Source organism: Pelodiscus sinensis, chromosome 2 (assembly GCF_049634645.1).
Source record: "Pelodiscus sinensis isolate JC-2024 chromosome 2, ASM4963464v1, whole genome shotgun sequence".
NCBI classification, from domain to species: domain Eukaryota; kingdom Metazoa; phylum Chordata; order Testudines; family Trionychidae; genus Pelodiscus; species Pelodiscus sinensis.
In genome coordinates, this window is record NC_134712.1 from 60,679,800 (window position 1) to 60,702,067 (window position 22,268).

The 22,268-nt window shown below is 39.5% G+C and overlaps 1 protein-coding gene across 8 annotated transcripts in view; it reads right to left on the reverse strand.

The window, feature by feature from the left end:
* The window catches only part of NKAIN3 (sodium/potassium transporting ATPase interacting 3), a 501,823-nt gene that overhangs the window by 241,157 nt on the left and 238,398 nt on the right, over positions 1-22,268 (reverse strand). For all 8 annotated transcript variants that reach the window (XR_012901430.1, XM_075920625.1, XM_075920626.1 and 5 more), the window contains exon 3: positions 12,431-12,511. Coding sequence is in view for 7 of the 8 variants with exons in the window: in XM_075920625.1 (XP_075776740.1) it covers positions 12,431-12,511 (81 nt within the window). In the remaining variant the exon portion in view is untranslated. The remainder of the gene's footprint in view (positions 1-12,430; positions 12,512-22,268) is intronic.

The window sequence follows — 22,268 nt, forward strand, 5'->3', positions numbered from 1 at the left end:
AGATATAGTATATTTGGATTTTCAGAAAGCCTTTGACAAGGTCCCTCATCAAAGGCTAACGTATAAATTACATAGCCATGGGATAAGAGGGAAGGTCCTTTCTTGGATTGAGAACTGGTTAAAAGACAGGAAACAAAGGCTAGGAATAAATGGTAAATTTTCAGATTGGAGAGGGGTAACTAGTGGTGTACCCCAAGGGTCAGTCCTGGGACCAATCCTTTTCAACTTATTCATAAATGATCTGGAGAAAGGGGTAAGCAGTGAGGTAGTAAAGTTTGCAGATGATACCAAACTGTTTAGGATAGTTAAGACAGAAGCAGACCGTGAGGGACTCCAAGAAGATCTCACCAAACTGAGTGATTGGGCAACAAAATGGCTAATGACATTTAATGTGGATAAGTGTAAAGTAATGCATATTGGGAAAAATAACCCCTACTATACGTACAGTATGATGGGGGCTAATTTGGCTACGACAAATCAGGAAAGAGATCTTGGAGTTATCGTGGACAGTTCTCTGAGAACTTCCACACAGTGTGCAGCGGCGGTCAAAAAGGCAAATAGGATGCTAGGAATTATTAAGAAAGGGATAGAAAATAAGACCCGGAATATCTTACTGCCCCTGTATAAAACTATGGTACGCCCACATCTTGAATACTGTGTACAGATGTGGTCTCCTCGCCTTAAAAAAGATATTTTGGCCTTGGAAAGGGTTCAGAAAAGGGAAACTAAAATGATTAAGGGTTTGGAACGGTTCCCATATGAGGAGAGGTTAAAGCGACTGGGACTTTTCAGTTTAGAAAAGAGGAGACTGAGGGGGGATATGATAGAGGTATATAAAATCATGAGTGGTGTGGACAGGGCCGATAAAGAAAAGTTATTTATTAGTTCCCATAATAGAAGAACTAGAGGACACCAAATGAAATTAATGGGGAGCAGGTTTAAAACTAATAAAAGAAAGTTCTTCTTCACACAGCGTGTAGTCAACCTGTGGAACTCCTTGCCAGAGGAGGCTGTGAAGGCTAGGACTATAATAGAGTTTAAAGAGAAGCTAGATAATTTCATGGAGGTTAGGTCCATAAAAGGCTATTAGCCAGGGGATAGAAATGGTGTCCCTGGCCTCTGTTTGTCAGAGGCTGGAGAGGGATGGCAGGAGATAAATCACTTGATCATTGTCTTCGGTCCACCCTCTCTGGGGCACCTGGTGCTGGCCACTGTCGGTAGACAGAATACTGGGCTAGATGGACTTTTGGTCTGACCCAGTACGGCCGTTCTTATGTTCTTATACTTGAATACATTGAAATATTATCTAAAAGTATTACATAGTTTGTTAGTTTTAAACAATCTGAGTGGATACCGAAAATAAGCTCTGGAGAGTATTCAGATATGAGGTATAGAAGTAATTTCCATCCTGAATCAACCTTCATTTATCAAGATCACTAAAGAGAATACATAGATAGAGGGTGAATTCTGCTGTCATTTATATTGGAGCAACTCCACTGATGTTAAATGAAAGGTATCTAACAATCAAATTCATCAGTTTACACTGATGTAATGCCTTGGACCAGGACAGTACCTAAACATATGTTTAAATTCTTTGCTGGGACCAGGGCTTTAATGAGAATTGGGTTAGGCCTGCAGAATTTAGCTCTGGTAGAGCCTTAAAAAAAAATCAAATGAAAAAAAAAGCCCAAAGGATCACTGAGCCAATGCCCCAGCAGAGAGAGGAAAAAAGATCATTCTTTTTGAAGCTTACTGAGTTAGATAGACCATTGGTCTGAGCTAAAATGACCCTTCTTATGTTCTAAGCATCAATTAACTTTAGGGACTGGATGAAATAATGAAGCTGATGCATACTGATGTGGTGTCAGCCATCTGAATCATTTACAATCAGAATTTCTGATATATCTCAGCAGAATGAAGGTATTTCAGAAATATATTACTATGTTTATGAGATGTAAAATGTCAGCACAGTACCATATACTTCTGCAGCACATGAATGTCTAAAAAGATCATGTATAATTTCCCTTGAAAATGCTAATTTGAATGCATACATACTTTAGTTCCAGTAAGAGGTCTACGTGCTGTGCTTTCCCAGAGCAGAAATATAGCTCTCAGTCAGTTAAAAGGAGTCCTTCACTAAACTTTATAACCTCATTCCAAACTCTAGTTGTCAGTTAACAGCTTTTCAGAATGACAGTTTAAATCAAGAAAATGTCACACATTTAGTAACAGGGCTAATCTTTTCTGTAAATTGCTGCCTGTGGTTTTCAAAAACACAATAAATTGCTGGCAATTGACAAAGTGTCTCTCTCTGCAAGGATAACTTGACTTTTGCACATTTAACAAACAGTTTTAAATTATTCATGCATATCATTCAATGTTTAGGCAATTCTGGGAGTCATTGGTTTCAGGAACCTGTAGTCTCCCTTTGATATTAGACTAAAATATCTCTTTTCCTTGTTTTTTTCCCCTTCTTAAATGTAAAACTGTATCCAGTAAGCAAAGACACATACCACACTACAGGATTCACTCATCATTCTTAAGATGCCAATGTTACTACACAACCATCAACTATAAGCAAAAAGGTTGGCTTTTGTTTAACAAAGATATTCTGAAGTTTAAGAAAACTTTGGGCTTCAGATATACCATCTCAGGACTCTATTCAACAGAGGGGATACTTGGTCTTCAAGGGCACTTTAACACCAATGATCTAATTAAAACACAGTGAAATTGATGGAAAAACTAGATTGACTTCCATAAGGACATAGGAGACCAAAAATGGGACCAGATAGGACAAATACAGGCAAAAAGAGTTACACAGAGAAGGCAGAAAGAGAAGGGTCAGCTAAAGGGCATTTATTTATACATAAAAGACAAAATATCTAGAACGGGGAGGACAATAGTGTGAAGCATCTCTCATCATGTGCACTGATTGGGACTGTATGGTGGGATCTATCCTTCACTAATGCTTGAAAAACCCCACCCATTTCATTGTTCTGTACGCAGAAGGACAAAGTAGAAGAGGTATCCTGAATGATCAGAGGGTTCACTCTGCCTTGTCCATCTTCTACTTCCTTTGAGAAGGCAGGGGAGGGACAAGGAGTTGGGTGAGTCACTATAGAAAAATTGCCTTTTCCTTTGATTCCTATACTCAGTTCAGCTCCCCTTCAAACCCATCAATGTGAGAGTTTTGTTTCAGCCTGTGTGAAGGCCCTTTCAGACAATTCTGGATGAAGCTTATTAGTCTATCCCTGAGGGTGGCTTAGGCTGCAACATAAGCCTCAAATTGCCTTTACATAACTGAAACAGAGGACTTATATTTGTGACTGTGGACTTAAGAAAGAAGTGCATCTTCTCTGTTGATAGGGTTGCCAGTTTTGAACCGGACAGTCCAGTATTTGAGCTTTCTGTTCAGGAAACAAATTGAGAAAATATAAATGAAAAAATATAAATGTCCGGTATTTTCTAAATAAGATGTAATGTAGATTGTGATGCAATGTCAAGTGAATCTGGTATTTTTGTTGAAACCATCTGGCAACCCTATCTGTTGATGTTTCACCTGTAAAGGCCATTTTGGCCTTTATAGGATCCACCATGCCCTAATTGGTAGAACGGGGACATTTTTGTAATATAGTAGGTCTCTGTTTACTTTCTTAGATGACCAAAGTCACTGACCTACTGCTATTTAACACCACGTATTTAGCTGTCTGCCTGTGAGCAAAAGACGAGTGAATTGTTATTGAAATTTCTACTCAGAATAGTAAACTATCATTTTCAGCCAACGAAGGTTCATTTTTTTGGATCTCAAGCTTCCAGTTCTATGTTGAACCAACAGGGCCAGCTTCTCAGCAACTGTGAAAGAGCAGAGCTTCCGTTAACTTTATAGTGAGAATATTGATCGGTGACAGGTGAAATAAAAGTGCAAAATGTATTATATGTAACTGTTTGAGGTTCTAATATATACAAATTAAAAACAATACACGAAATTAGGTAAAGTACAAATATAATGTCCTTTTGAGTAGAAGTTCAAAAGAGTTCAGGTGGCAAGACAAAAAATGGCCATTCTTGGTTCAGTAACCTGTCTTCGGACAGTGGCCAGAGCCAGATTCTTCAGAGGTAATGAACAAAACAGGGAAATCATTGAGTGATCCATCCCTTTTTCATCCACTCCCAGTTTCTGACACTCAGAGGTTCAGGGACACCAAGAGCATGGGGTGCTATCCCTGACTATTTTGGCTAACAGCTACTGATGGGTTTATCTTTTATGAAATGTTCTAATTCTTTTTTTTTTAACCCAGTTACAATTTTCACCCTTCTAACATCCCCTGGCAATGAATTCCCTACTTGACTGTGCAGTGTGTAAAGTACTTACGTTTTTTTTTCCAACCTGCTGACTATTTATTTTATTGGGTGGCCCTGGTTCTTGTGCTATGTGAAGGGATGAATAACACTTCCTTATTCCCTTTCTCCACTACAATCATGAGTTTTTAGGTTTATATCATAATTCCCTACCCAGGTATATCTTTTCCAAGTTGAACAGTCAGTATTTTAAATATCCTCTTATATGAAGCTGCTTCATATCCCTAATATTTTTTGTTGTCTCTCTCTGTACTTTTTCAAATTTTAATATCTTTTGTATATTTATGAAAGAAAAAGAGATTAATTATCAATTGGACTCTAGGAGTGGCTCTCTTTTTGAGTGGCATCTATTTGCACTTAATTGATGGAAACTTTATACATTTAATCCTATGGAATGTTTAGGTGATCCCTGGGAATGGCAAGTTAAAACAGGCAATTGATTAATAAAGATGAGTATTAACACAAGTTTCATACTCTAAATCAATTTACCTATATAGCTTTAGTTACCTAATATAGCTTTAGTGGAATTTATAAGGCACTAATCACCAAAGAATATATATTTTTACATATAACCTATGCAGAATCAATACAAGTAAATAGCCTATTTTAAGGTGCTTAAAGACCACTGTACTGAGTGTAGGGGAAAAAAGATAAATTTAGAGTAATAATTTCTAATGCATTCTTATCTTGGGAACTCAATTTTTGACACTGCAAGATGAAAGTTTATTGCAGGGTTTTTAACTTCAATGTGTGAGTAAAGAAGAGGACTAAGGATTCTGTGTCATTGGAAAGGCACTATTAACATTGATCCCAATGCAACAAGCTACATAAGTACATATGTGATGGGGTTTTTATTCAAAACAGGCCCTGAGAGGCCAATCAATATATCTAGCAGCGAGCTAAATGACGTTCAGCAATGGAGGGGCTCGGTGGTGATCATAAAGCCAGGAAGTTTTAAGCAGAAAGAGGCAAGAAGTAAAGAATCTGCAGTTATTTCCTAGGGCAATAGAAAGAGCAGGAAGCAGTTCAGGAAGGCAGCAAAGAGTCTAAGGGTATGTCTACACTACCCCGCTAGTTCGAACTAGAGGGGTAATGTATGCATACCGCACTTGCTAATGAAGCCCGGGATTTGAATTTCCCGGGCTTCATTAGCATAAGCGGGGAGCCGCCATTTTTAAATCCCCGCTGCTTCGAACCCCGTGTAGCGCGGCTACACGGGGCTCGAACTAGGTAGTTCGGACTAGGGTCCTATTCCGAACTACCGTTACTCCTCGTGAAACGAGGTGTACCGGTAGTTCGGAATAGGCACCCTAGTCCGAACTACCTAGTTCGAGCCCCGTGTAGCCGCGCTACACGGGGTTCGAAGCAGCGGGGATTTAAAAATGGCGGCTCCCCGCTTATGCTAATGAAGCCCGGGAAATTCAAATCCCGGGCTTCATTAGCAAGTGCGGTATGCATACATTACCCTCCTACTTCGAACTAGGAGGGTAGTGTAGACATACCCTGAGGGAGTAGATCTTAGCTGCCAGGTATAGGGATCCTGTGCCAGAACCCAAAGTAGAGGGCGGAACTAGATTCCCCTACCAGCTGCAAAGGAAACTGGTAACAGGCGTAAGGGCCACAGAACCCAAAAATCAGACAGAAGACTTGCTGTAAGGTCATTGGAGTATAGTTTGATTGGATTCTCTTTCCCCAGAAGGGATGGACTAAAGTTGGTACCCGGCCATAGGGCCAAGTAACAGCAAGAAAGACTACCACAGCAATTAAGTGAACATCAGCAGGGGGCATCATATGGGACAAGAGCCAGTACACACTTCTGGTCATCAAGATGTGCTGCAGTACCAGGACACAGTTGGAAAAAACAGATAATGTTAGGGATATGTTAGTTTCAATCCAAACACTTTACAACAAATGGCTCAGAAATCACATTGCCCACAAAGTTCTCAGAAGTATGTCTCTTTCTCTCTCTCTCGATGGGAGTTGATTTGTGGTTTTTCTTGTTAACTTAGACCATCTCATTCTCATTGTACTGATTAACATATTTAACAAAAGTTTATAACAATGTTTTTGTATTACACTCTTGTTATGGCAAATTCTGTAAATGTATGTCTGCTACATCCAACATTTTTATCAAGGACCTGGAAGTGTGAATCACTGCTAATAAACTTTGTGGACAACTTAAAGATTGGAAAAGAGGTAAATAATAGTGAGGACAAAGGAGTCATGCAGAGCAACCTGGATCACTAGATAAACTGGGGTTGGTTAAAGAATATGTTTTTAAATACAATCAAATGCATATGGAATCAAGGAATGCAGGCCATGCCTAAAAAGGGGATGAGGAGATGGTATCCTTAAAAGCGGAATCTGAAAAGGGGTTCAGTATCAGGGTGAACAAGCAACTCAGCATGAGAGTCCAATGCAATACTATGGTAAAAGAGGGCTAGTGCCATCCTTGGAGGTACAAATAAGGGAGTAGTGAGTAACAGAAGGCAGGTGATTTCATCTATACATACAGCATTTGCAAGACTGATGCTGGAATACTGTGTGCAGTGCTACTGACCACATTTTAAAAGGATGTTGAAAATCTGGATTAATGCACAGAAAACAGCCACAAAAATGATTTGTGGTCTGGAGAAAATGCCTTACAGTGAGACACTTTAAAGCTCAATCTGTTTAATTTATCAAAATAGACAATGGAGGGCTCTTGATTACAGTCTAAGTACATCCACAGGGAGAATACCCCCAAGACTAAAGGGCACTTTTATACTAGCAGTAAAAGGCATAACAATAACCAATGGTCAGAAGTGAAAGACACAAAAATTCAAATTAGAATGCACAAATTTTTAACAGTGAGGGTCACTGGAACAAATGATAAAGATAAGTGATGAATTCTCCATATCTTGATTATTTTAAATCAAGCCAGTATGCCTTTCTGTAAGCTATGATTTAGGCCAATGGCTAGACACAGGGGTAAAATGGATGACATTTAGTTGCTGTGAAACACAGGGGGTCAGACATTACAATCTAATGGTCCTGTAATGTCCCTACATTCTATATATCTATAACTCTGGATGTTCTTGTTGTCCATCCAAATGTCCACTCTTTTCAAATCCTATCCAGCTCTTGGTCTCAATGATTCCTTGTGAGTAAGTTTTGATGGTCGTCTTAGTGAGTCTTCAGATTGTCACAATTGATACTCAATTTTGGATTTTTTCTTAAATTATTCAAATATTACAAAATTCTTTTGTGAGTTCTTTTTAAAGTTCTTCACAGTCTGCTTTGGTCTTAACTATCTTGAGAAGTTTAGTATCGTCTGGAAACTTTGCCATCTCAGTTTACCCCTTTCTCCAGATCATTTATGAATAAGTTGAATAGAATTGGTCCTAGGACTGACCCTTGGGGAACACCACTAGTTACCTCTCTCCATTTGAAAATTTACCATTTATTCCTACCCTTTGTTTCCCATCTTTTAACCAATTCTCAGTCCATGAAAAGATCTTCCCTCTTATCCCATGACAACTTAATATTGATGCCAATATTTAAAAAGGGTTCTTGAGGTGATCCTGGCAATTACAGATCAGTAAGTTAAATCAGTACTGGGCAAATTAGTTGAAACTATAGTTAAGAATAGAATTATCATACATGAAGAGGAACATAATTTGTTGGCAAAAAGTCAATATAGATTCTGTAAAGAGAAATCATGCCTTACTAATGTACTAGAGTTCTTTGAAGGAAATCAGCAAACATATGGACAAAGGGGATCCAGAGGCTATAGTGTACTTAGATTTCCAGAAAGTCTTTGACACAGTCCCTCATCAAAGGCTCTTATGTAAAGTTAGTTGTCATGGGATAAGAGGGAAGGTCCTCCCATAGACTGATATCTGGTTAAAAAACAGGAAACAAAAGGTAGGAATAATCGTCAATTTTCAGGACAGAGAGATGTAAGTAGTGGTGTCCCCCAACAGACTGTACTGGGACCAGTCCTATTCAACCTATTTATAAATGAACTGGAGAAAAGGGTAAACAGTGAGGTAGCAAAATTTAGAGGTGATACTAAACTACTCAATATAGTTAAGACCACCAAAGCAGATTTTATAGAGTTTCAAAAGGATCTCACAAAACTAGGTGATTGGGCAACAAAATGGCAAATGAATTTTAATTTTGATAAATGCAAAGTAATGCACATTGGAAATAATAATCCCAACGATACATATAAAATGATGGGGACTAATTAGCTATAACTACTCAAGAGAGAGATCTTGGAGGCACTGTGGATAATTCTCTGAAAACATCCCCTCAGTGTGCAGCGGCAGTCAAAAAAGCAAACAGAATGTTAGGAATCATTAAAAAAGGGATAGAGAAACAGGGTACGTCTAGACTACATGCCTCTGTCGCCAGAGGCATGTAGATTAGGCTACCAGACATAGTAAAATTAAGCGTCGATTTAAATAATCGCTGCTTCATTTAAATTTACATGGCTGCCGCGCTGAGCCAACAAACAGCTAATCAGCTGTTTGTCGGCTCAGCGCGATAGTCTGGACGCGCGGGTGTTGACATCAAAGGTATTTGTCGACCACCCAGGTAAACCTCATCCCAGGAGGCTTACCTGGGTGGTTGACAAATACCTTTGATGTCGACACCCGCGCGTCCAGACTATCGCGCTGAGCCGACAAACAGCTGAATAGCTGTTTGTTGGCTCAGCGCGGCAGCCATGTAAATTTAAATGAAGTGGCAACAGAGGCATGTAGTCTAGACGTACCCTAAGACATTTTCTGTTTTATTGCCTCTATATAATTCCATGGTACACCCACATCTTGAATACTGTGTACACATGTGGTTGTCTCATGTCAAAAAAGATATATAGGCATTGGAAAAGGTTCAGAAAAGGGCAACAAAAATGATTAGGGATTTGGAACAGGTCCCATATGAAGAGAGATTAAAAAGACTGGGACTTTTCAGCTTGGAAAATAAGAGACTAATGGGAAATATGATAGAGGTCTATAAAATCATGACTGGTGTGGAGAAAATGAATAAGAAAAAATTACTTACTTGTTCCCATAACCTAAGAACTAGGGGTCACCAAATAAAAATTAAGAGGTAGCAGGTTTAAAACAAACAAAAGGAAGTTTTTCTTCATGCAGTGAGCAGTCAACCTATAGAACGCCTTGCCAGGGGATGTTGTGAAGACCGGGACTTTAACAGGATTCAAAGAAGAACTAGATAAATTCATGGAAGTTAGATTCATCAATACTTATTAGCCAGAGATAGGAATGGGTAGGAATGGTGTCCCTAGCTCTGTTTGTCAGAGGCTGGAAATGGATGACAGGAGAGGGATCACTTGATGATCACTTGTTCTATTCACTCTCTCTGGGGCACCTGGCATTGGCCACTGCTGGAAGACAGGATTCTGGGCTTGATGGACCTTTGGACCCTCTGTTGGTCTCCAGTATGGCTATTCTTATGGTCTTATGTTCTTACTTGCTATTTTTAACAGACCACGAGTTAAGCATTTCCTGCCAACATGCTGTACAGGTATCAGTGATTTCAGTGAATTATAAAGTTAGAAGCATTAATTGAATGTCTTCTCTTGTTTGTGTTGAATGATGTAAACAATATATTAAACACTGTATTTTTTACACAGCTACACAATTGCAAACCCATGATCCTTCTCGAACATAAGTCTAAATTTTGCAGTAAGTTCTTGTATTGTAATCAAAGCAATGCATGAGGTTTTTGCTGAGGTATGTTCTGATGACATTAGCTGAACATTAGAAACTACCGTTTAACTGTCATTGAAGGGCATACTATCACTGCACAGCACTTCTGATTAACAGTCCCTACTACCACCCAAGGCCGGAGTCATTATTTTGAAACTCTGAAATGTTTCTGCATGACGTTCCTAACATAATTTAGCAGTAAATTAGATTCTAGGTTTACTGCCAAAGTAATTAAAAATTCAAAAGGTTGGGGTTTCAACAGAACATTAGGGAAAAATACTACAGTACATACAATTCACTTTATTGTATAAGAGCAGCAGGAGGAGATGGGGACAAGCTTCATAAAGCACTGTGCATGTTGTTTCCTCCACAGCTCCTGCCACCACGGCACCAAGCCCTTCCCTCAATGATTCCCAAAGCTGCATCCTCAGGGACAGGTGCCATGTTGGGAGAGACAATGGTGAGAAGAGGCAGAGTTTGGAGGCCAGTAATGGACAGGCCTCCTTCAGCCTGCCTGGAGTCATGGACCAGACTGCACAGTCGTTTTGGCCAAGGATTGCCTGCAGGGTGGGAGTTTGAGACCCACGTGCTAAAGGATAAGTAGTAAAGAAAGATTATATTGGTGATTTATTACCAGTGTGTTATTCTTGTGGGATACTATGTGTGAGGTCTATATTCATCTCATAGATTCATGGATTTTAAAGGAACAGTGTCACCATGTAGTCACTTTTTGTATAGCATCAGCTAATTCCTGCATCAATTTCACAACTCCTGGTTGAACAGCAGTGTCTATTTTAGAAATCTGGATGATGGGAAATTCTGAACCTCAGTCCTCCCTGTCCTTTCTCCTCACCCCGTGAGGCTGGAGCATCAGAGGAGTGAGGTATCTCAGTTGGGGGCCACATTGTTGAGGATTAGGGATTTTTGGAGGAGTGGTTTTTTTGGGGTTTTTTTTTGCTTCTCATCTGTGTAGTCCCCAACTGATTTTTCTGTGAGTCAGTGGCCCCTGACCCAAAAAATGGTTCCCGACCCCTGCCATAAATAAAGAAAATATTGAAGCCTTTTGTGTTGAACATAAATTAATATTTTACTTCATTTAAAATGAAGTTTGATAAACTAATATAAGAAACATAAAACACTTTGTTTAATAATTTAAATTAAACCATTCTCCCTAGCTTCAACCAATTTTAGAAAATATGGTCACCATACCCAGACGGCCCCTTCTCTCCTCCTGGCACGCAGGTCCATAAATGTAAGTGAGTAAGTTAGATCTTGACACACCACTTCTGACAGGCTGCCGACCCCTGTACTAAAGCAACTTTTCAATTGATTTCTTATTGAATGACTAAATTAGTTTTCTTTGTTATAAAATGGACTTCTCCAGAACTTTAGATTGATAAATACTATGATGACTTTTCCTGATTAATAATAAAGGGTCTAAATCATAAATGATCTCCTATTAGCCAGTTGAAGTTTGTACTTAGCTTAAAAAAAAAGTAAGAATTCACAGCAATGTACTTAATATTGCAAAGTTTGAGAATGTTAATAGCCACACTAATTCTAACTTTGTGTTAATAGGCTGCAGCATGAAAAAATGTTCTATATTGATATCGATATGCAAATACTTTAATTTGGTTGAGTTTGTTGTACTAGTATGAAATTCAATGAATGTTGTAGAGAAGCCACTATGAACACAACATGGTTAACAATAAGCGATATTAACGTAAGTGCTACATATTATTAATCTAATATGTACATTGATGCTTCCAGCAAAGACTTCTGCTCTAACCAGGACTTTGAAAAAGGAACCAGCAAACTCAAGTATTGAGTACTAAGTAAAGGAAAACTGGATTCAACAAAAATATGATCTTTTCTTGTGCAATTGTTTAACTTTATTAGTGTTTTTACCCTGAGATCAATTTGCTCAACAAGTTGTCACATTAGCCTTCTCAATCAATTGCTTCAGCTGCTTTCAAACCAGACCCAGAACATTTATATCGATGTTTCATTTACTCAAAGAATCTGCTAAAAAGATATTGTATGTTTTTAACAATCAAAATAATCTTCAACCTGATCAAATGGATTCAGCAGCAAGCTCTATTTCAGAGAGACACAGATGTTCAGTTTAATTATGTTTACTTTTTTCCCCTCTATGAATATTTACTACAACAGATAAGTTGCCATACTGAAGTTCTACCTAGAGAAAAACAACAACCTTTGGAGCTCTGATTACCTGTTAAAAGAGCACACTAGTTTTTCTTCTGGATCTAGTAATTTAAAACACCCTAGCATTGCTGCTATCAAAGTACAATCATTTGCCCCCCCACAACCCTCAAGAATTATAAGGGACCTACCTTAGAAAGCCCGCCTACTTCCAAATAGAAGCAGATAATGAAAACATTCCAGGTGACCCAGAGGGCAGTCCACACCGTGTACTAGACCAAAAGCCAGATGAAAGCAAAAAAGAAAGAAAAAGAAAATGTGAAGACGGAAAGGCTTTATAATGAGCAAATCATTTTTTTTTTAAAGAAAATGTATAAATACATATAATTATCCTAGAAATCAACGAACAGGGAGAATCCAGAAACAGAGTTCTGGCTCAAGTCCCCTAAGAACCATAGCAAATTACAAATCCAATATTCTCTACTGCTCTAAATGCATACTAATAAAAGTTAGACATATTTTAACGGTGTTAGAATAAAATACTGATATCTGTTAAGTCCAAAATGTTGACCTGATCACTGTTTATTACAAATGTGTAATTTATGAGTATGTCATTCAGCTCTGTTGCTGGACATCCCAGACTTGTACAGTAATATAGATGTGCTATACTTTGCTAAATGTTAAGAGGAAACAAGTAGGAAAAATCCACAAACAAACCAGAAGCTCCATTAGTCTGATGTGTGGATTTCCAGTGTTGTTGCAGCCATGTTGGTCTCAGGATACTAAAGAAACAAGGTAGGTGAGTTACTGTCTTTTATTGGAACAACTTCTGTTGGTAAAAGGGACACGCTTATCAGTCCCCAGTCCTGAAGAAAAGCTCTGTAAAACTTATAAGGAGGGTCCTAGCAAATTCATGGTCATGAAAAATGCATCACAGACCATGAAAGCTAGTCTTTTGTGTGCTTTACCTTATGTTCTACCAGTTACATGTGGGAGATCAAGCATTTCTCACATTGAGTACCCTGACCCAAAAGGGAGTTCACAAAGTTATGGGGGGAGGGGAGGAGTCACGATATTGCCGCCTCTATGTCTGTGTCAGAGCTGGGAAGCCACAGAGCGTGAACGTAGGAGATGAACGTAGGAGATAGCTGTGTAGAGAGTCTCTGGGTTAAGCTAAAAGGGGTAAAAAACTAGGGTGATATCATGCTAGGAGTCTACTACAGGCCACCTAGCCAGGTGGAAGAGGTGGATGAGGCCTTTTTTAAACAATTAACAAAACTATCCAAAGCCCAAGATTTGGTGGTGATGGGGGACTTCAACTATCCAGACATATGTTGGGAAACTAACACAGTGGGGCACAGGCTATCCAATAAGTTTCTGGACTGCATTGGAGACAACTTTCTGTTTCAGAAGGTTGAAAAAGCTACCAGAGGAGAAGCTGTTCTGGATTTGGTTTTAACAAATAGGGAGGACCTAGTTGAAAACTTGAAAGTGGAAGACAGTATAGGGGACAGTGATCATGAAATAATAGAGTTCATGATCTTAAGGAAAGGTAGAAGGGAGACCAGCACAATTGAGGTAATGGATTTCAGGAAGGCAGATTTTGATAAGCTCAGAGAACTTGTAGGTAAGGTCCCATGGGAAGCAAGACTGAAGGGAAAAACAACTGAGGAGACTTAGAAGTATTTCAAAGGGACGTTGTTAAGGGCCCAAAAGCAAACAATTCTGCTGTGTAGGAAAGATAGAAAATATGGCAAAAGACCAGCTTGGCTTAACAAGGAGATCTTGCATGATCTCAAAATAAAAAAGGAGTCCTATAAAAAATGGAAACTAGGACAAATAACAAAGGATGAATATAGGCAAGCAACACAGGAATGCAGGGGCAAGATTAGAAAGGCAAAGGCACAAAATGAGATCAAACTAGCTACAGGCATAAAGGGAAACAAGAAGACCTTTTATAAATACATTAAAAGCAAGAGGAAGACCAAGGACAGGGTAGGCCCACTGCTTAGTGAGGAGGGAGAAGCAGTAACAGGAAACTTGGAAATGGCAGAGATGCTCAATGACTTCTTTGTTTCGGTCTTCACTGAGAAGTCTGGTGGTGTACCTAACGTAGTGAATACAAGCAGAGAGAGGGTAAGTTTAGAAGATAGGATACACAAAGAACAAGTTAAAAATCACTTAGGAAAGTTAGATGTCAGCAAGTCACCAGGTCCTGATGAAATGCATCCCAGGATACTCAAGGAGCTGATAGAGGAGATATCTGAGCCTTTAGCTATGATCTTTGAAAAATCATGGCAGACAGGGGAGATTCCAGAAGATTGGAAAAGGGCAAATATTGTGCCCATCTATAAAAAGGGGAATAAGAACAGCCCAGGAAACTACAGACTGGTCAGTGAAACGTCTGTCCCAGGGAAGATAATGGAGCAGGTAATTAAGGAAATCATATGCAAACACTTGGAAGGTAATAAAGTAATAGGGAATAGCCAGCATGAGTTTGTGAAGAACAAGTCATGCCAAACTAATCTGATAGCTTTCTTTGATAGGATAACGAGCCTTGTGGATAAGGGAGAAGCGGTGGATGTCATATACCTAGACTTTAGTAAGGCATTTGATACGGTTTCGCATGATATTCTTATTGATAAACTAGGCAAATATAACTTAGATAGGGCCACAATAAGGTGGGTGCATAATTGGCGGGATAACCGTAGTCAGAGAGTTGTTGTTAACGGTTCTAAATCCTGCTGGAAAGGGATAACAAGTGGAGTTCCTCAAGGGTCTGTTTTGGGACCCGTACTGTTCAATATCTTCATCAATGATGTAGATATTGGGATAGAGAGTACGCTTATTAAGTTTGCAGATGATACCAAACTGGGTGGGGTTGCAATTTCTTTGGAGGATAGGGACATAATTCAAAATGACCTTAGCAAGTTAGAGAAATGGTCAGAGGTAAACAGGATGAGGTTTAATAAAGAGAAATGCAAAGTGCTCCACTTAGGAAGGACCAATCAGTTCCATACATACAAGATGGGAAGCGACTGTCTAGGAAGGAGCATGGCGGAAAGGGATCTAGGGGTCATAGTGGACCACAAGTTGAATATGAGTCAACAGTGTGATGCTGTTGCAAAAAAAGCAAATATGATTCTAGGTTGTATCAACAGGTGTGTTGTAAGCAAAACCCGTGAAGTCATTCTGCCGCTCTACTCTGCACTAGTTAGGCCTCAGCTGGAGTACTGTGTCCAGTTCTGGGCGCCACATTTCAAGAAAGATGTGGAGAAATTGGAAAGGGTACAGAGAAGAGCGACAAGAATGATTAAAGATTTAGAGAACATGACCTATGAAGCCAGGCTTCATGAATTGGGCTTGTTTAGTTTGGAAAAAAGAAGGTTAAGGGGGGACATGATAGCGGTTTTCAAATATCTAAAAGGGTGTCACAAGGAGGAAGGAGAAAATTTGTTCCTCTTGGTTTCTGCGGACAGGACAAGGAGTAATGGGCTTAAAGTGCAGCAGGGGAGGTTTAGATTGGACATTAGGAAAAAATTCCTAACTGTCAGGGTGGTCAAATATTGGAATAAATTGCCAAGGGAGGTGGTGGAATCTCCCTCTCTGGAGATATTTAAGAACAGGTTAGATAGACATCTGTCAGGGATGGTGTAGACGGAGCTTGGTCCTGCCTTGAGGGCGGGGGGCTGGACTCGATGACCTCTCGAGGTCCCTTCCAGTCCTCTTATTCTATGATTCTATGAGCAGTGGCTGTTGGCACTCAGCTCTGAAGGCAGCATGCCACCACCCGCAGTGCAGAAGTGAGGGTGATAATACCGAACTATGCCACCCTTACTTCTGCATTGCTGCCTTCAGAGCTGAGTGGCAGTACCATCCCCATGCCATCCTTACTTATGTGGCGCCCAGCCAGGGCAGCGTTCCACCTTCCTTTGTTCCTCTCCATGGGGTCAGCTGGCCAAACCAGTTGAGATACCCTCTTTGCATAGTGACTCATCACTTGTCTGCTCGGTGGAACTACAGGCAGCAGTCAGAGAGTTAGTAGGTTACCCCCCACTACGTCACAAAAGGTATTTTAACAAGAAGCGATGGCAGCTTTTCAACTAAGCATGACAGGCCTGTTTTGTTTTTATTGTTGTTGTTTTGTTTTTTCCTTATATTTGCCAAGAAGTATACAACAAAATAAATTCAGCATTGGTATGAATGGGCAGAATGCCACTAAAATAAATGGCACTGCACCCATTTATACCACAGTTCAATTTGGCCCTGTGAATTTAAAGATAGCAGGAAACTTTGGCTAGAACCCTACAATGAGCTCTACATGGATTACCTCCGGTGTCCCTGGTACTCCATGCTGGTGCAGAGATCTGCACATTGCATGACTGGGAATCAATTTGTTCATCCTAACTATTTTTATTGCTATCCAGATGCCATTTACAATGGGAATGAACAAGTTCTCTGTATGGGATTGTGAAACTTTACACTCTTAGGGTACGTCTAAACTACATGGCTCTGTCGACTGAGCCATGTAGATTTGTTGTTTTCGCAAAGGCAAATGAAGCTGCGATTTAAATGATCGCGGCTTCATTTAAATTTACATGGCTGCCGTGCTGAGCCAACAAACAGCTGATCAGCTGTTTGTCCGCTCAGCGCGCTAGTCTGGACGCTCCCCTGCCAACATCAAAGCCCTTTGTCGGCAGCCCCAGTAAACCTCATCCCACAAGGAATAACGGGGCTGCTGACAAAGGGCTTTGATGTCGGCAGGGGAGCGTCCAGACTAGCACGCTGAGCGGACAAACAGATAAATTCAGCCTGAGGCAGACGCTGGGTATGGACAATTTCAGCCCAAATAGTTAACATTTAGCAAAGTTATTAGGAAGCATTGATCAACCTAAATTATAGGCCACTAGACTCTGTGTGAAGTATTTCATGAGGGAGAGCTGTTTACATTTGTTGGGTTTTTTTTAAACAAATACATATTCTGTCTCATGCCTATATGTATATGTACAAATGAATATAATAATAACTGAACACTGATACAGCTCCTTTTATTCTGGTGTTCTTAAAGCATTTTGCTTATTTAAACTGGCAGAGAAATTACATTTCATCCCCTGGTGAACTGCAGCCTTTTTTGGAGTAAAACACAGCCACTGTTTAACAATGCACAGTGCTCCGAAGCAGTTTATAACAAAAAGCGTAAAACTGAAAGACAGGATGTTCCTGAGTTTGTATTTGACTAAGATACTGAGATTAATACTTTAGCTTGTATGAAAAAAAGCCAGAAGGAACCAGGATTTCAACTTTATAGCTCATCTGAAATGTACTAACAAAGCGTCCCTAACTCTATAACAGTATATTGAGGCAGTGCTAATTCAAGGAAAGAGAGGCAACTACAGAGTTAGATGTCTAGGTGCTCCTTGGAGATATCACAAGTACTAACAGAGCCCAACTAAAATTAATTTATGAGAGATGAGCAGGAATCACAGAACAAGGCAATATGATAGAACACAGATACTATCAGTTCAGGATTTACCCAAGCATTATATGCACAAAGTAGCTTTGAATGCCCAAAATATTTTCCAATCTCTTGAAGCTGTACCATTCTGCATGGAATGACTTTTCATTGATTAATATATCCTATGCCCTAATTTCTTTCCATTTTAAATCTAACTCTGGCCATGTTTTATACTGCATGTATCACACAGCTACAACAGCACCTTATTTAATATTATTATTTAATAATTATTATTATTTAATAGAATAAATTAAGCTAATCAGATAATCTCTCAATATAGGTTAAAATGTCTTATTTATGCATCAATTTGTACAATAACACATCTACGCTTAGCTGGGCCAGATTTGCACCATCTTAACCATACGACATCTTTCTGAATGCTTTTGAAGTTCAGCACAGTACTTTAACAAGCATTTTAACAAGTATTCTGTTAGCATTATTAATAGATTCTAACATCTTAGAAACATTGCTAGCTATGGGAAGTTCTGTGAAGAAAGGACAATGAACAATGGTGTAATTTCAGAGCTGAGAGATTGGTATGTTCCATTGTGGGTTATAATTCAAATTTAGTTCTTCTTTGTTCTTTGTGAATGGATATTTGTATAATTTTTTAGATGAGCTAATATAAAAAAATCAGGAACCAGTTTTTAATTATGATGTATTGCAGGACTTTTAGCCTGATTAATGTCATCCACTAAGTTTTCAAGTGTCATATATGTTACATCTGCTAATGGCTCGGGCCGGCCCTGGATAAGGATGCCAGATGCCAATCCATTCCACCTTTTCCTCACCATCTGTTGGCTAGGTTGTACTAAGGGTCTCAGACCTTTGCAGGACGTTACATAGAAGTGATTGCCACCACGACATCTTCATTCAGGAAGCCCATTGGATTGTGTCTTTTCTTGCTGGATGCAGTCTTGGCCACGGCGAAACTTGCTTTCACCATCTTAAGGCAGTGTTTCCCAGACTTTTTCATGGAGTGAACAGAGGTTCACTCACCTCTGTTAATGCAGCCTCTGGTACTTCATATTCAGGTTGGTTTTGCACAACTGCATACTCCATTTTAACAGTCTACTTTGAATACTATAAATGGGTAGCCACACCCAGATTAACTAATGTGCATTGAGTCCACTTGCAAAGGGCCCCCATCTGACAGGGTTCCCCGAACACCAAATCAAATAAAAAAAAAAGCAGAATGGGGAACTAGTGACCTGGTGACCACATTGAGCCAATCAGATAATTGTATTTGGCTTACCACCTCATGTGCCTGCCACCCCATTTCTTGATCTCACCATAGTGGCTCCTGCATCCTCCACATGAAACCTGTGGCCTCATGCTGGCAGAGAAGGCGTGCTGCCACTGATGCTGAGAGTACTCTATTGTTTCAGTTTCCTACACTGTTTGCTTACAAGTTTTCTTACATTTTCTCCCCTCCTCCCATCTTGTGACTCTCCTAGTACTTTTCTGCAAATACTTCTGTCTGATGTCAAAAGTGCATCTATTGCAATATGTTAGCTGGGCCAGTATGCCAACTGGAGCACATCAACAAGAACTCACCATAATTATTAATAAACTGAACTCTACATTGAGAGCCAAATGAATTCAAGGTGCATTTCAGGAGCCTAGCTATTATGGTCAAAGCTTGGAAACACCTATGAACTGCTATAATAACTGGACCCTACAAATTTACCCTAATTGTGAGATAAGCTCTGAAAAATGAGTGTAAAGTCATGAGAGGACACAGTAATTTATAAAAACAAATGTCAAATGGGATAAGATGCAAATGTGAAACCGAAAGCCTGGATTTGTAGAAACAAAAAGGTCTGCTGAAATAATTCAGAGATTATGTTAAACTCACACTTGGTAAACAAGGAAAGTGTGAAACTGAAAAAAAAAAACAATAAACCAAGAGAGAAACTGTGCCAGAAACTGTGAATACTTGGTGGACAAATAATGAGAGGAGGGGGCTATTTTGCCCACCACTCCCATTTTTTAGTCTTCTAAAAGAAAGACTTTACAGAGAAAAAATGGCAACTAGAGTGAATTTCACCATCATAGCTGCCACCCTTACCATCTCCTTTGACATCTTGAGCCTGAGGGATCTTCTAAGCAAACTGAACAAGTCTGAGGGACTCAGATGACATCGGCACTAGGGATGTCAGTGGTTAACCTTCCTTGGTGATGCTTACCGATTAAACTGGTGACCCAGCTGGGCTGGAGTAGCACCCCGCCCACTCCTGTTTAAGTGGTTAACTAATGAAACAACATTTAAGCTCTGGACATCCTGACACTGGTACAAGTTTTCCAGATCTGAACAGCTGATGAGATCATGTGTTGTGACTCTATTTCCAGCTACGAAGTTGCAAGTGAAAGTTAGCAGCATGGACCAAAGCTGCATTTTCTCTTTGCTGTTCTCTCTCCAATTACATGTCTGTTTGTCAGGTTTGCCTTTTAAGAAACTTAACCAGAAGCGGCAACAAGGACAGCTCAACTCATCTCAGCTATCTTTTCTCTTTTCATTGAGAAGACAGTTCAGGACAGTTATCACTATTTTTATACCATCTAAAAGATTAGTAAAGAAGGGTTTTTATCCTTCTAAAAACTCTCTCCAGCACTGGGAAAGGGAACAAAGAGTGCTATGAAAATGAAAGCCTAATTTAATACTTTACATTTTAAATGTTTAACTGTTTTTGCTTCTTTTCTGTATCTTTATTACAAGTTTGAAAATTATTTTTAATGCTGTGTTTGCCACTGTACTAAGTAGGCAGAGGCCTCTGTAAAACAAACCTCATTTGAATCTGTTTAAGTTTGAACCATGACTGGGTAATGTTATCATCTTTGACTCTTTGGGTCCATGTATACCATCTTCAAGTATCAGTAAGCCTGCTGGAGGTCTCAAGGCAGGGACAAGGTTTTCTCAGAGGAAGGTCCCAGCAGGAATTTACTCTTGCTGGAGATCAGTCTCAGCCCAAGTTTTTACTCCTGCACAGCAGAAAATGTCCCGTCCCCACCCCCCACAGATTCTCTCTGTTTCTTTGCAGAAATCTGCTTCTACGGAGAAGCAAAGAGAAGCTGCTCTGGTTAAACTTACTTAGACGGAACAGTGAAATTCAGACTCAAGGCTTTTAAAGGATGCATCATCACCCTTAACGTTTGATTTTTCTTGTCAAACATTTAACATATTTATTCATGTCTTTCATAATTGTGTAATACAGTAAATGTAAAATTTGTGTATGAAGAACATTACAGAGGAGGCACTGTAACTGCTCTAGGCAGAGGAAAAAAAAAAAAACAATAGTCAAAGCCTCCCTAACACACAAAAGCTTGATCTATTAAAGTTCTACTGCTGAGGAGAAAGAAGGAAAAAACATGACATAATATTAAAAGGAAAATCGACACACATATACACACACTGTGGATTGGGGTCTATTAGGTCTTGATGTGAAATCTAAATATGTTTTTTCCTTCGGTAGGAGCAGATACACAGGCAGGACAAATTAATTCCAATGAAAGTCTTCAGGGAACACAATATACACTTTTCCCCCCCTGAAATATTTGGTTGCTTTTCCACTTACAGTAGATCTGATTAAGTCAGCTTCGGGATTTGAGTCAGTCAGAAAAGAGGATTCTGAATGTCTGATTCAACATACTTCCTCAGTTGGGTTGTTGTTGTAATGCATAATTCATTTCACTAAGGGGCTTAGGGAGAATTTTTCAAAGGTGTTCAAGTGACTAATGATGCAGTTAAGTTCCCAGTGGGATTTTCTAAAGTGCCTATGTAAGTTAGGTGACTAACTCCCTTCAGAAAATCCCACTAGGTCTTTAGTAGTAACCAGAGTCTGAGTTTCCAAAATTCAGCCTGCATGTCAACAAACTGAATTTTTACTCCTATGGCTTCAGACTGTGATCTAATCAGAACTCAGAATCTGACAGGCTAACCTTAGGCTGGACGTCTTTACTGTCTCTTGCCTAGTGGGACGTATCACAAGTTAACACAGCCCAGAGCTGTCTGAACAAGTCTGAAGCATGCAGTAACTGACATTGTTTCCACGCCATGCTGTGAATCCCTTTGAGGAATCTGGGGACAGCTGCACATGGCAAAGCCCCAGAAGTACAGCTTCCAAAGGAACATGGACTTCTGTGGAGGAAGGCTTTGTAGGGCTTGAAGATCTGTGCCTGTCACTTCATTGAGTATTTTGCTTTAGTAAAAGCTGAGTTAATAAATATATCTGAAGAAATGGGTTGTGCCCACGAAAGCTCAGGATACTACCATTTACATGTTTTTGTTAAGTCTTTAGGTGTTGCTAGACTATTTGTTGTTTTTTTAATAAATTTAGTAATACCACAGTGCACACAACAACAGTCCAGACAAACTGCTTTATGGGTAAAACTGGGCAGAATTTTGGTCAAAACAGCTTTTTATTTAATCAAAATGGACACTTTTCACTAATTGTATCCATGTTGAGGACATTTTCTTTGGGTATGTTTCTCAGGCCTAGAATGGAATTTCTGGA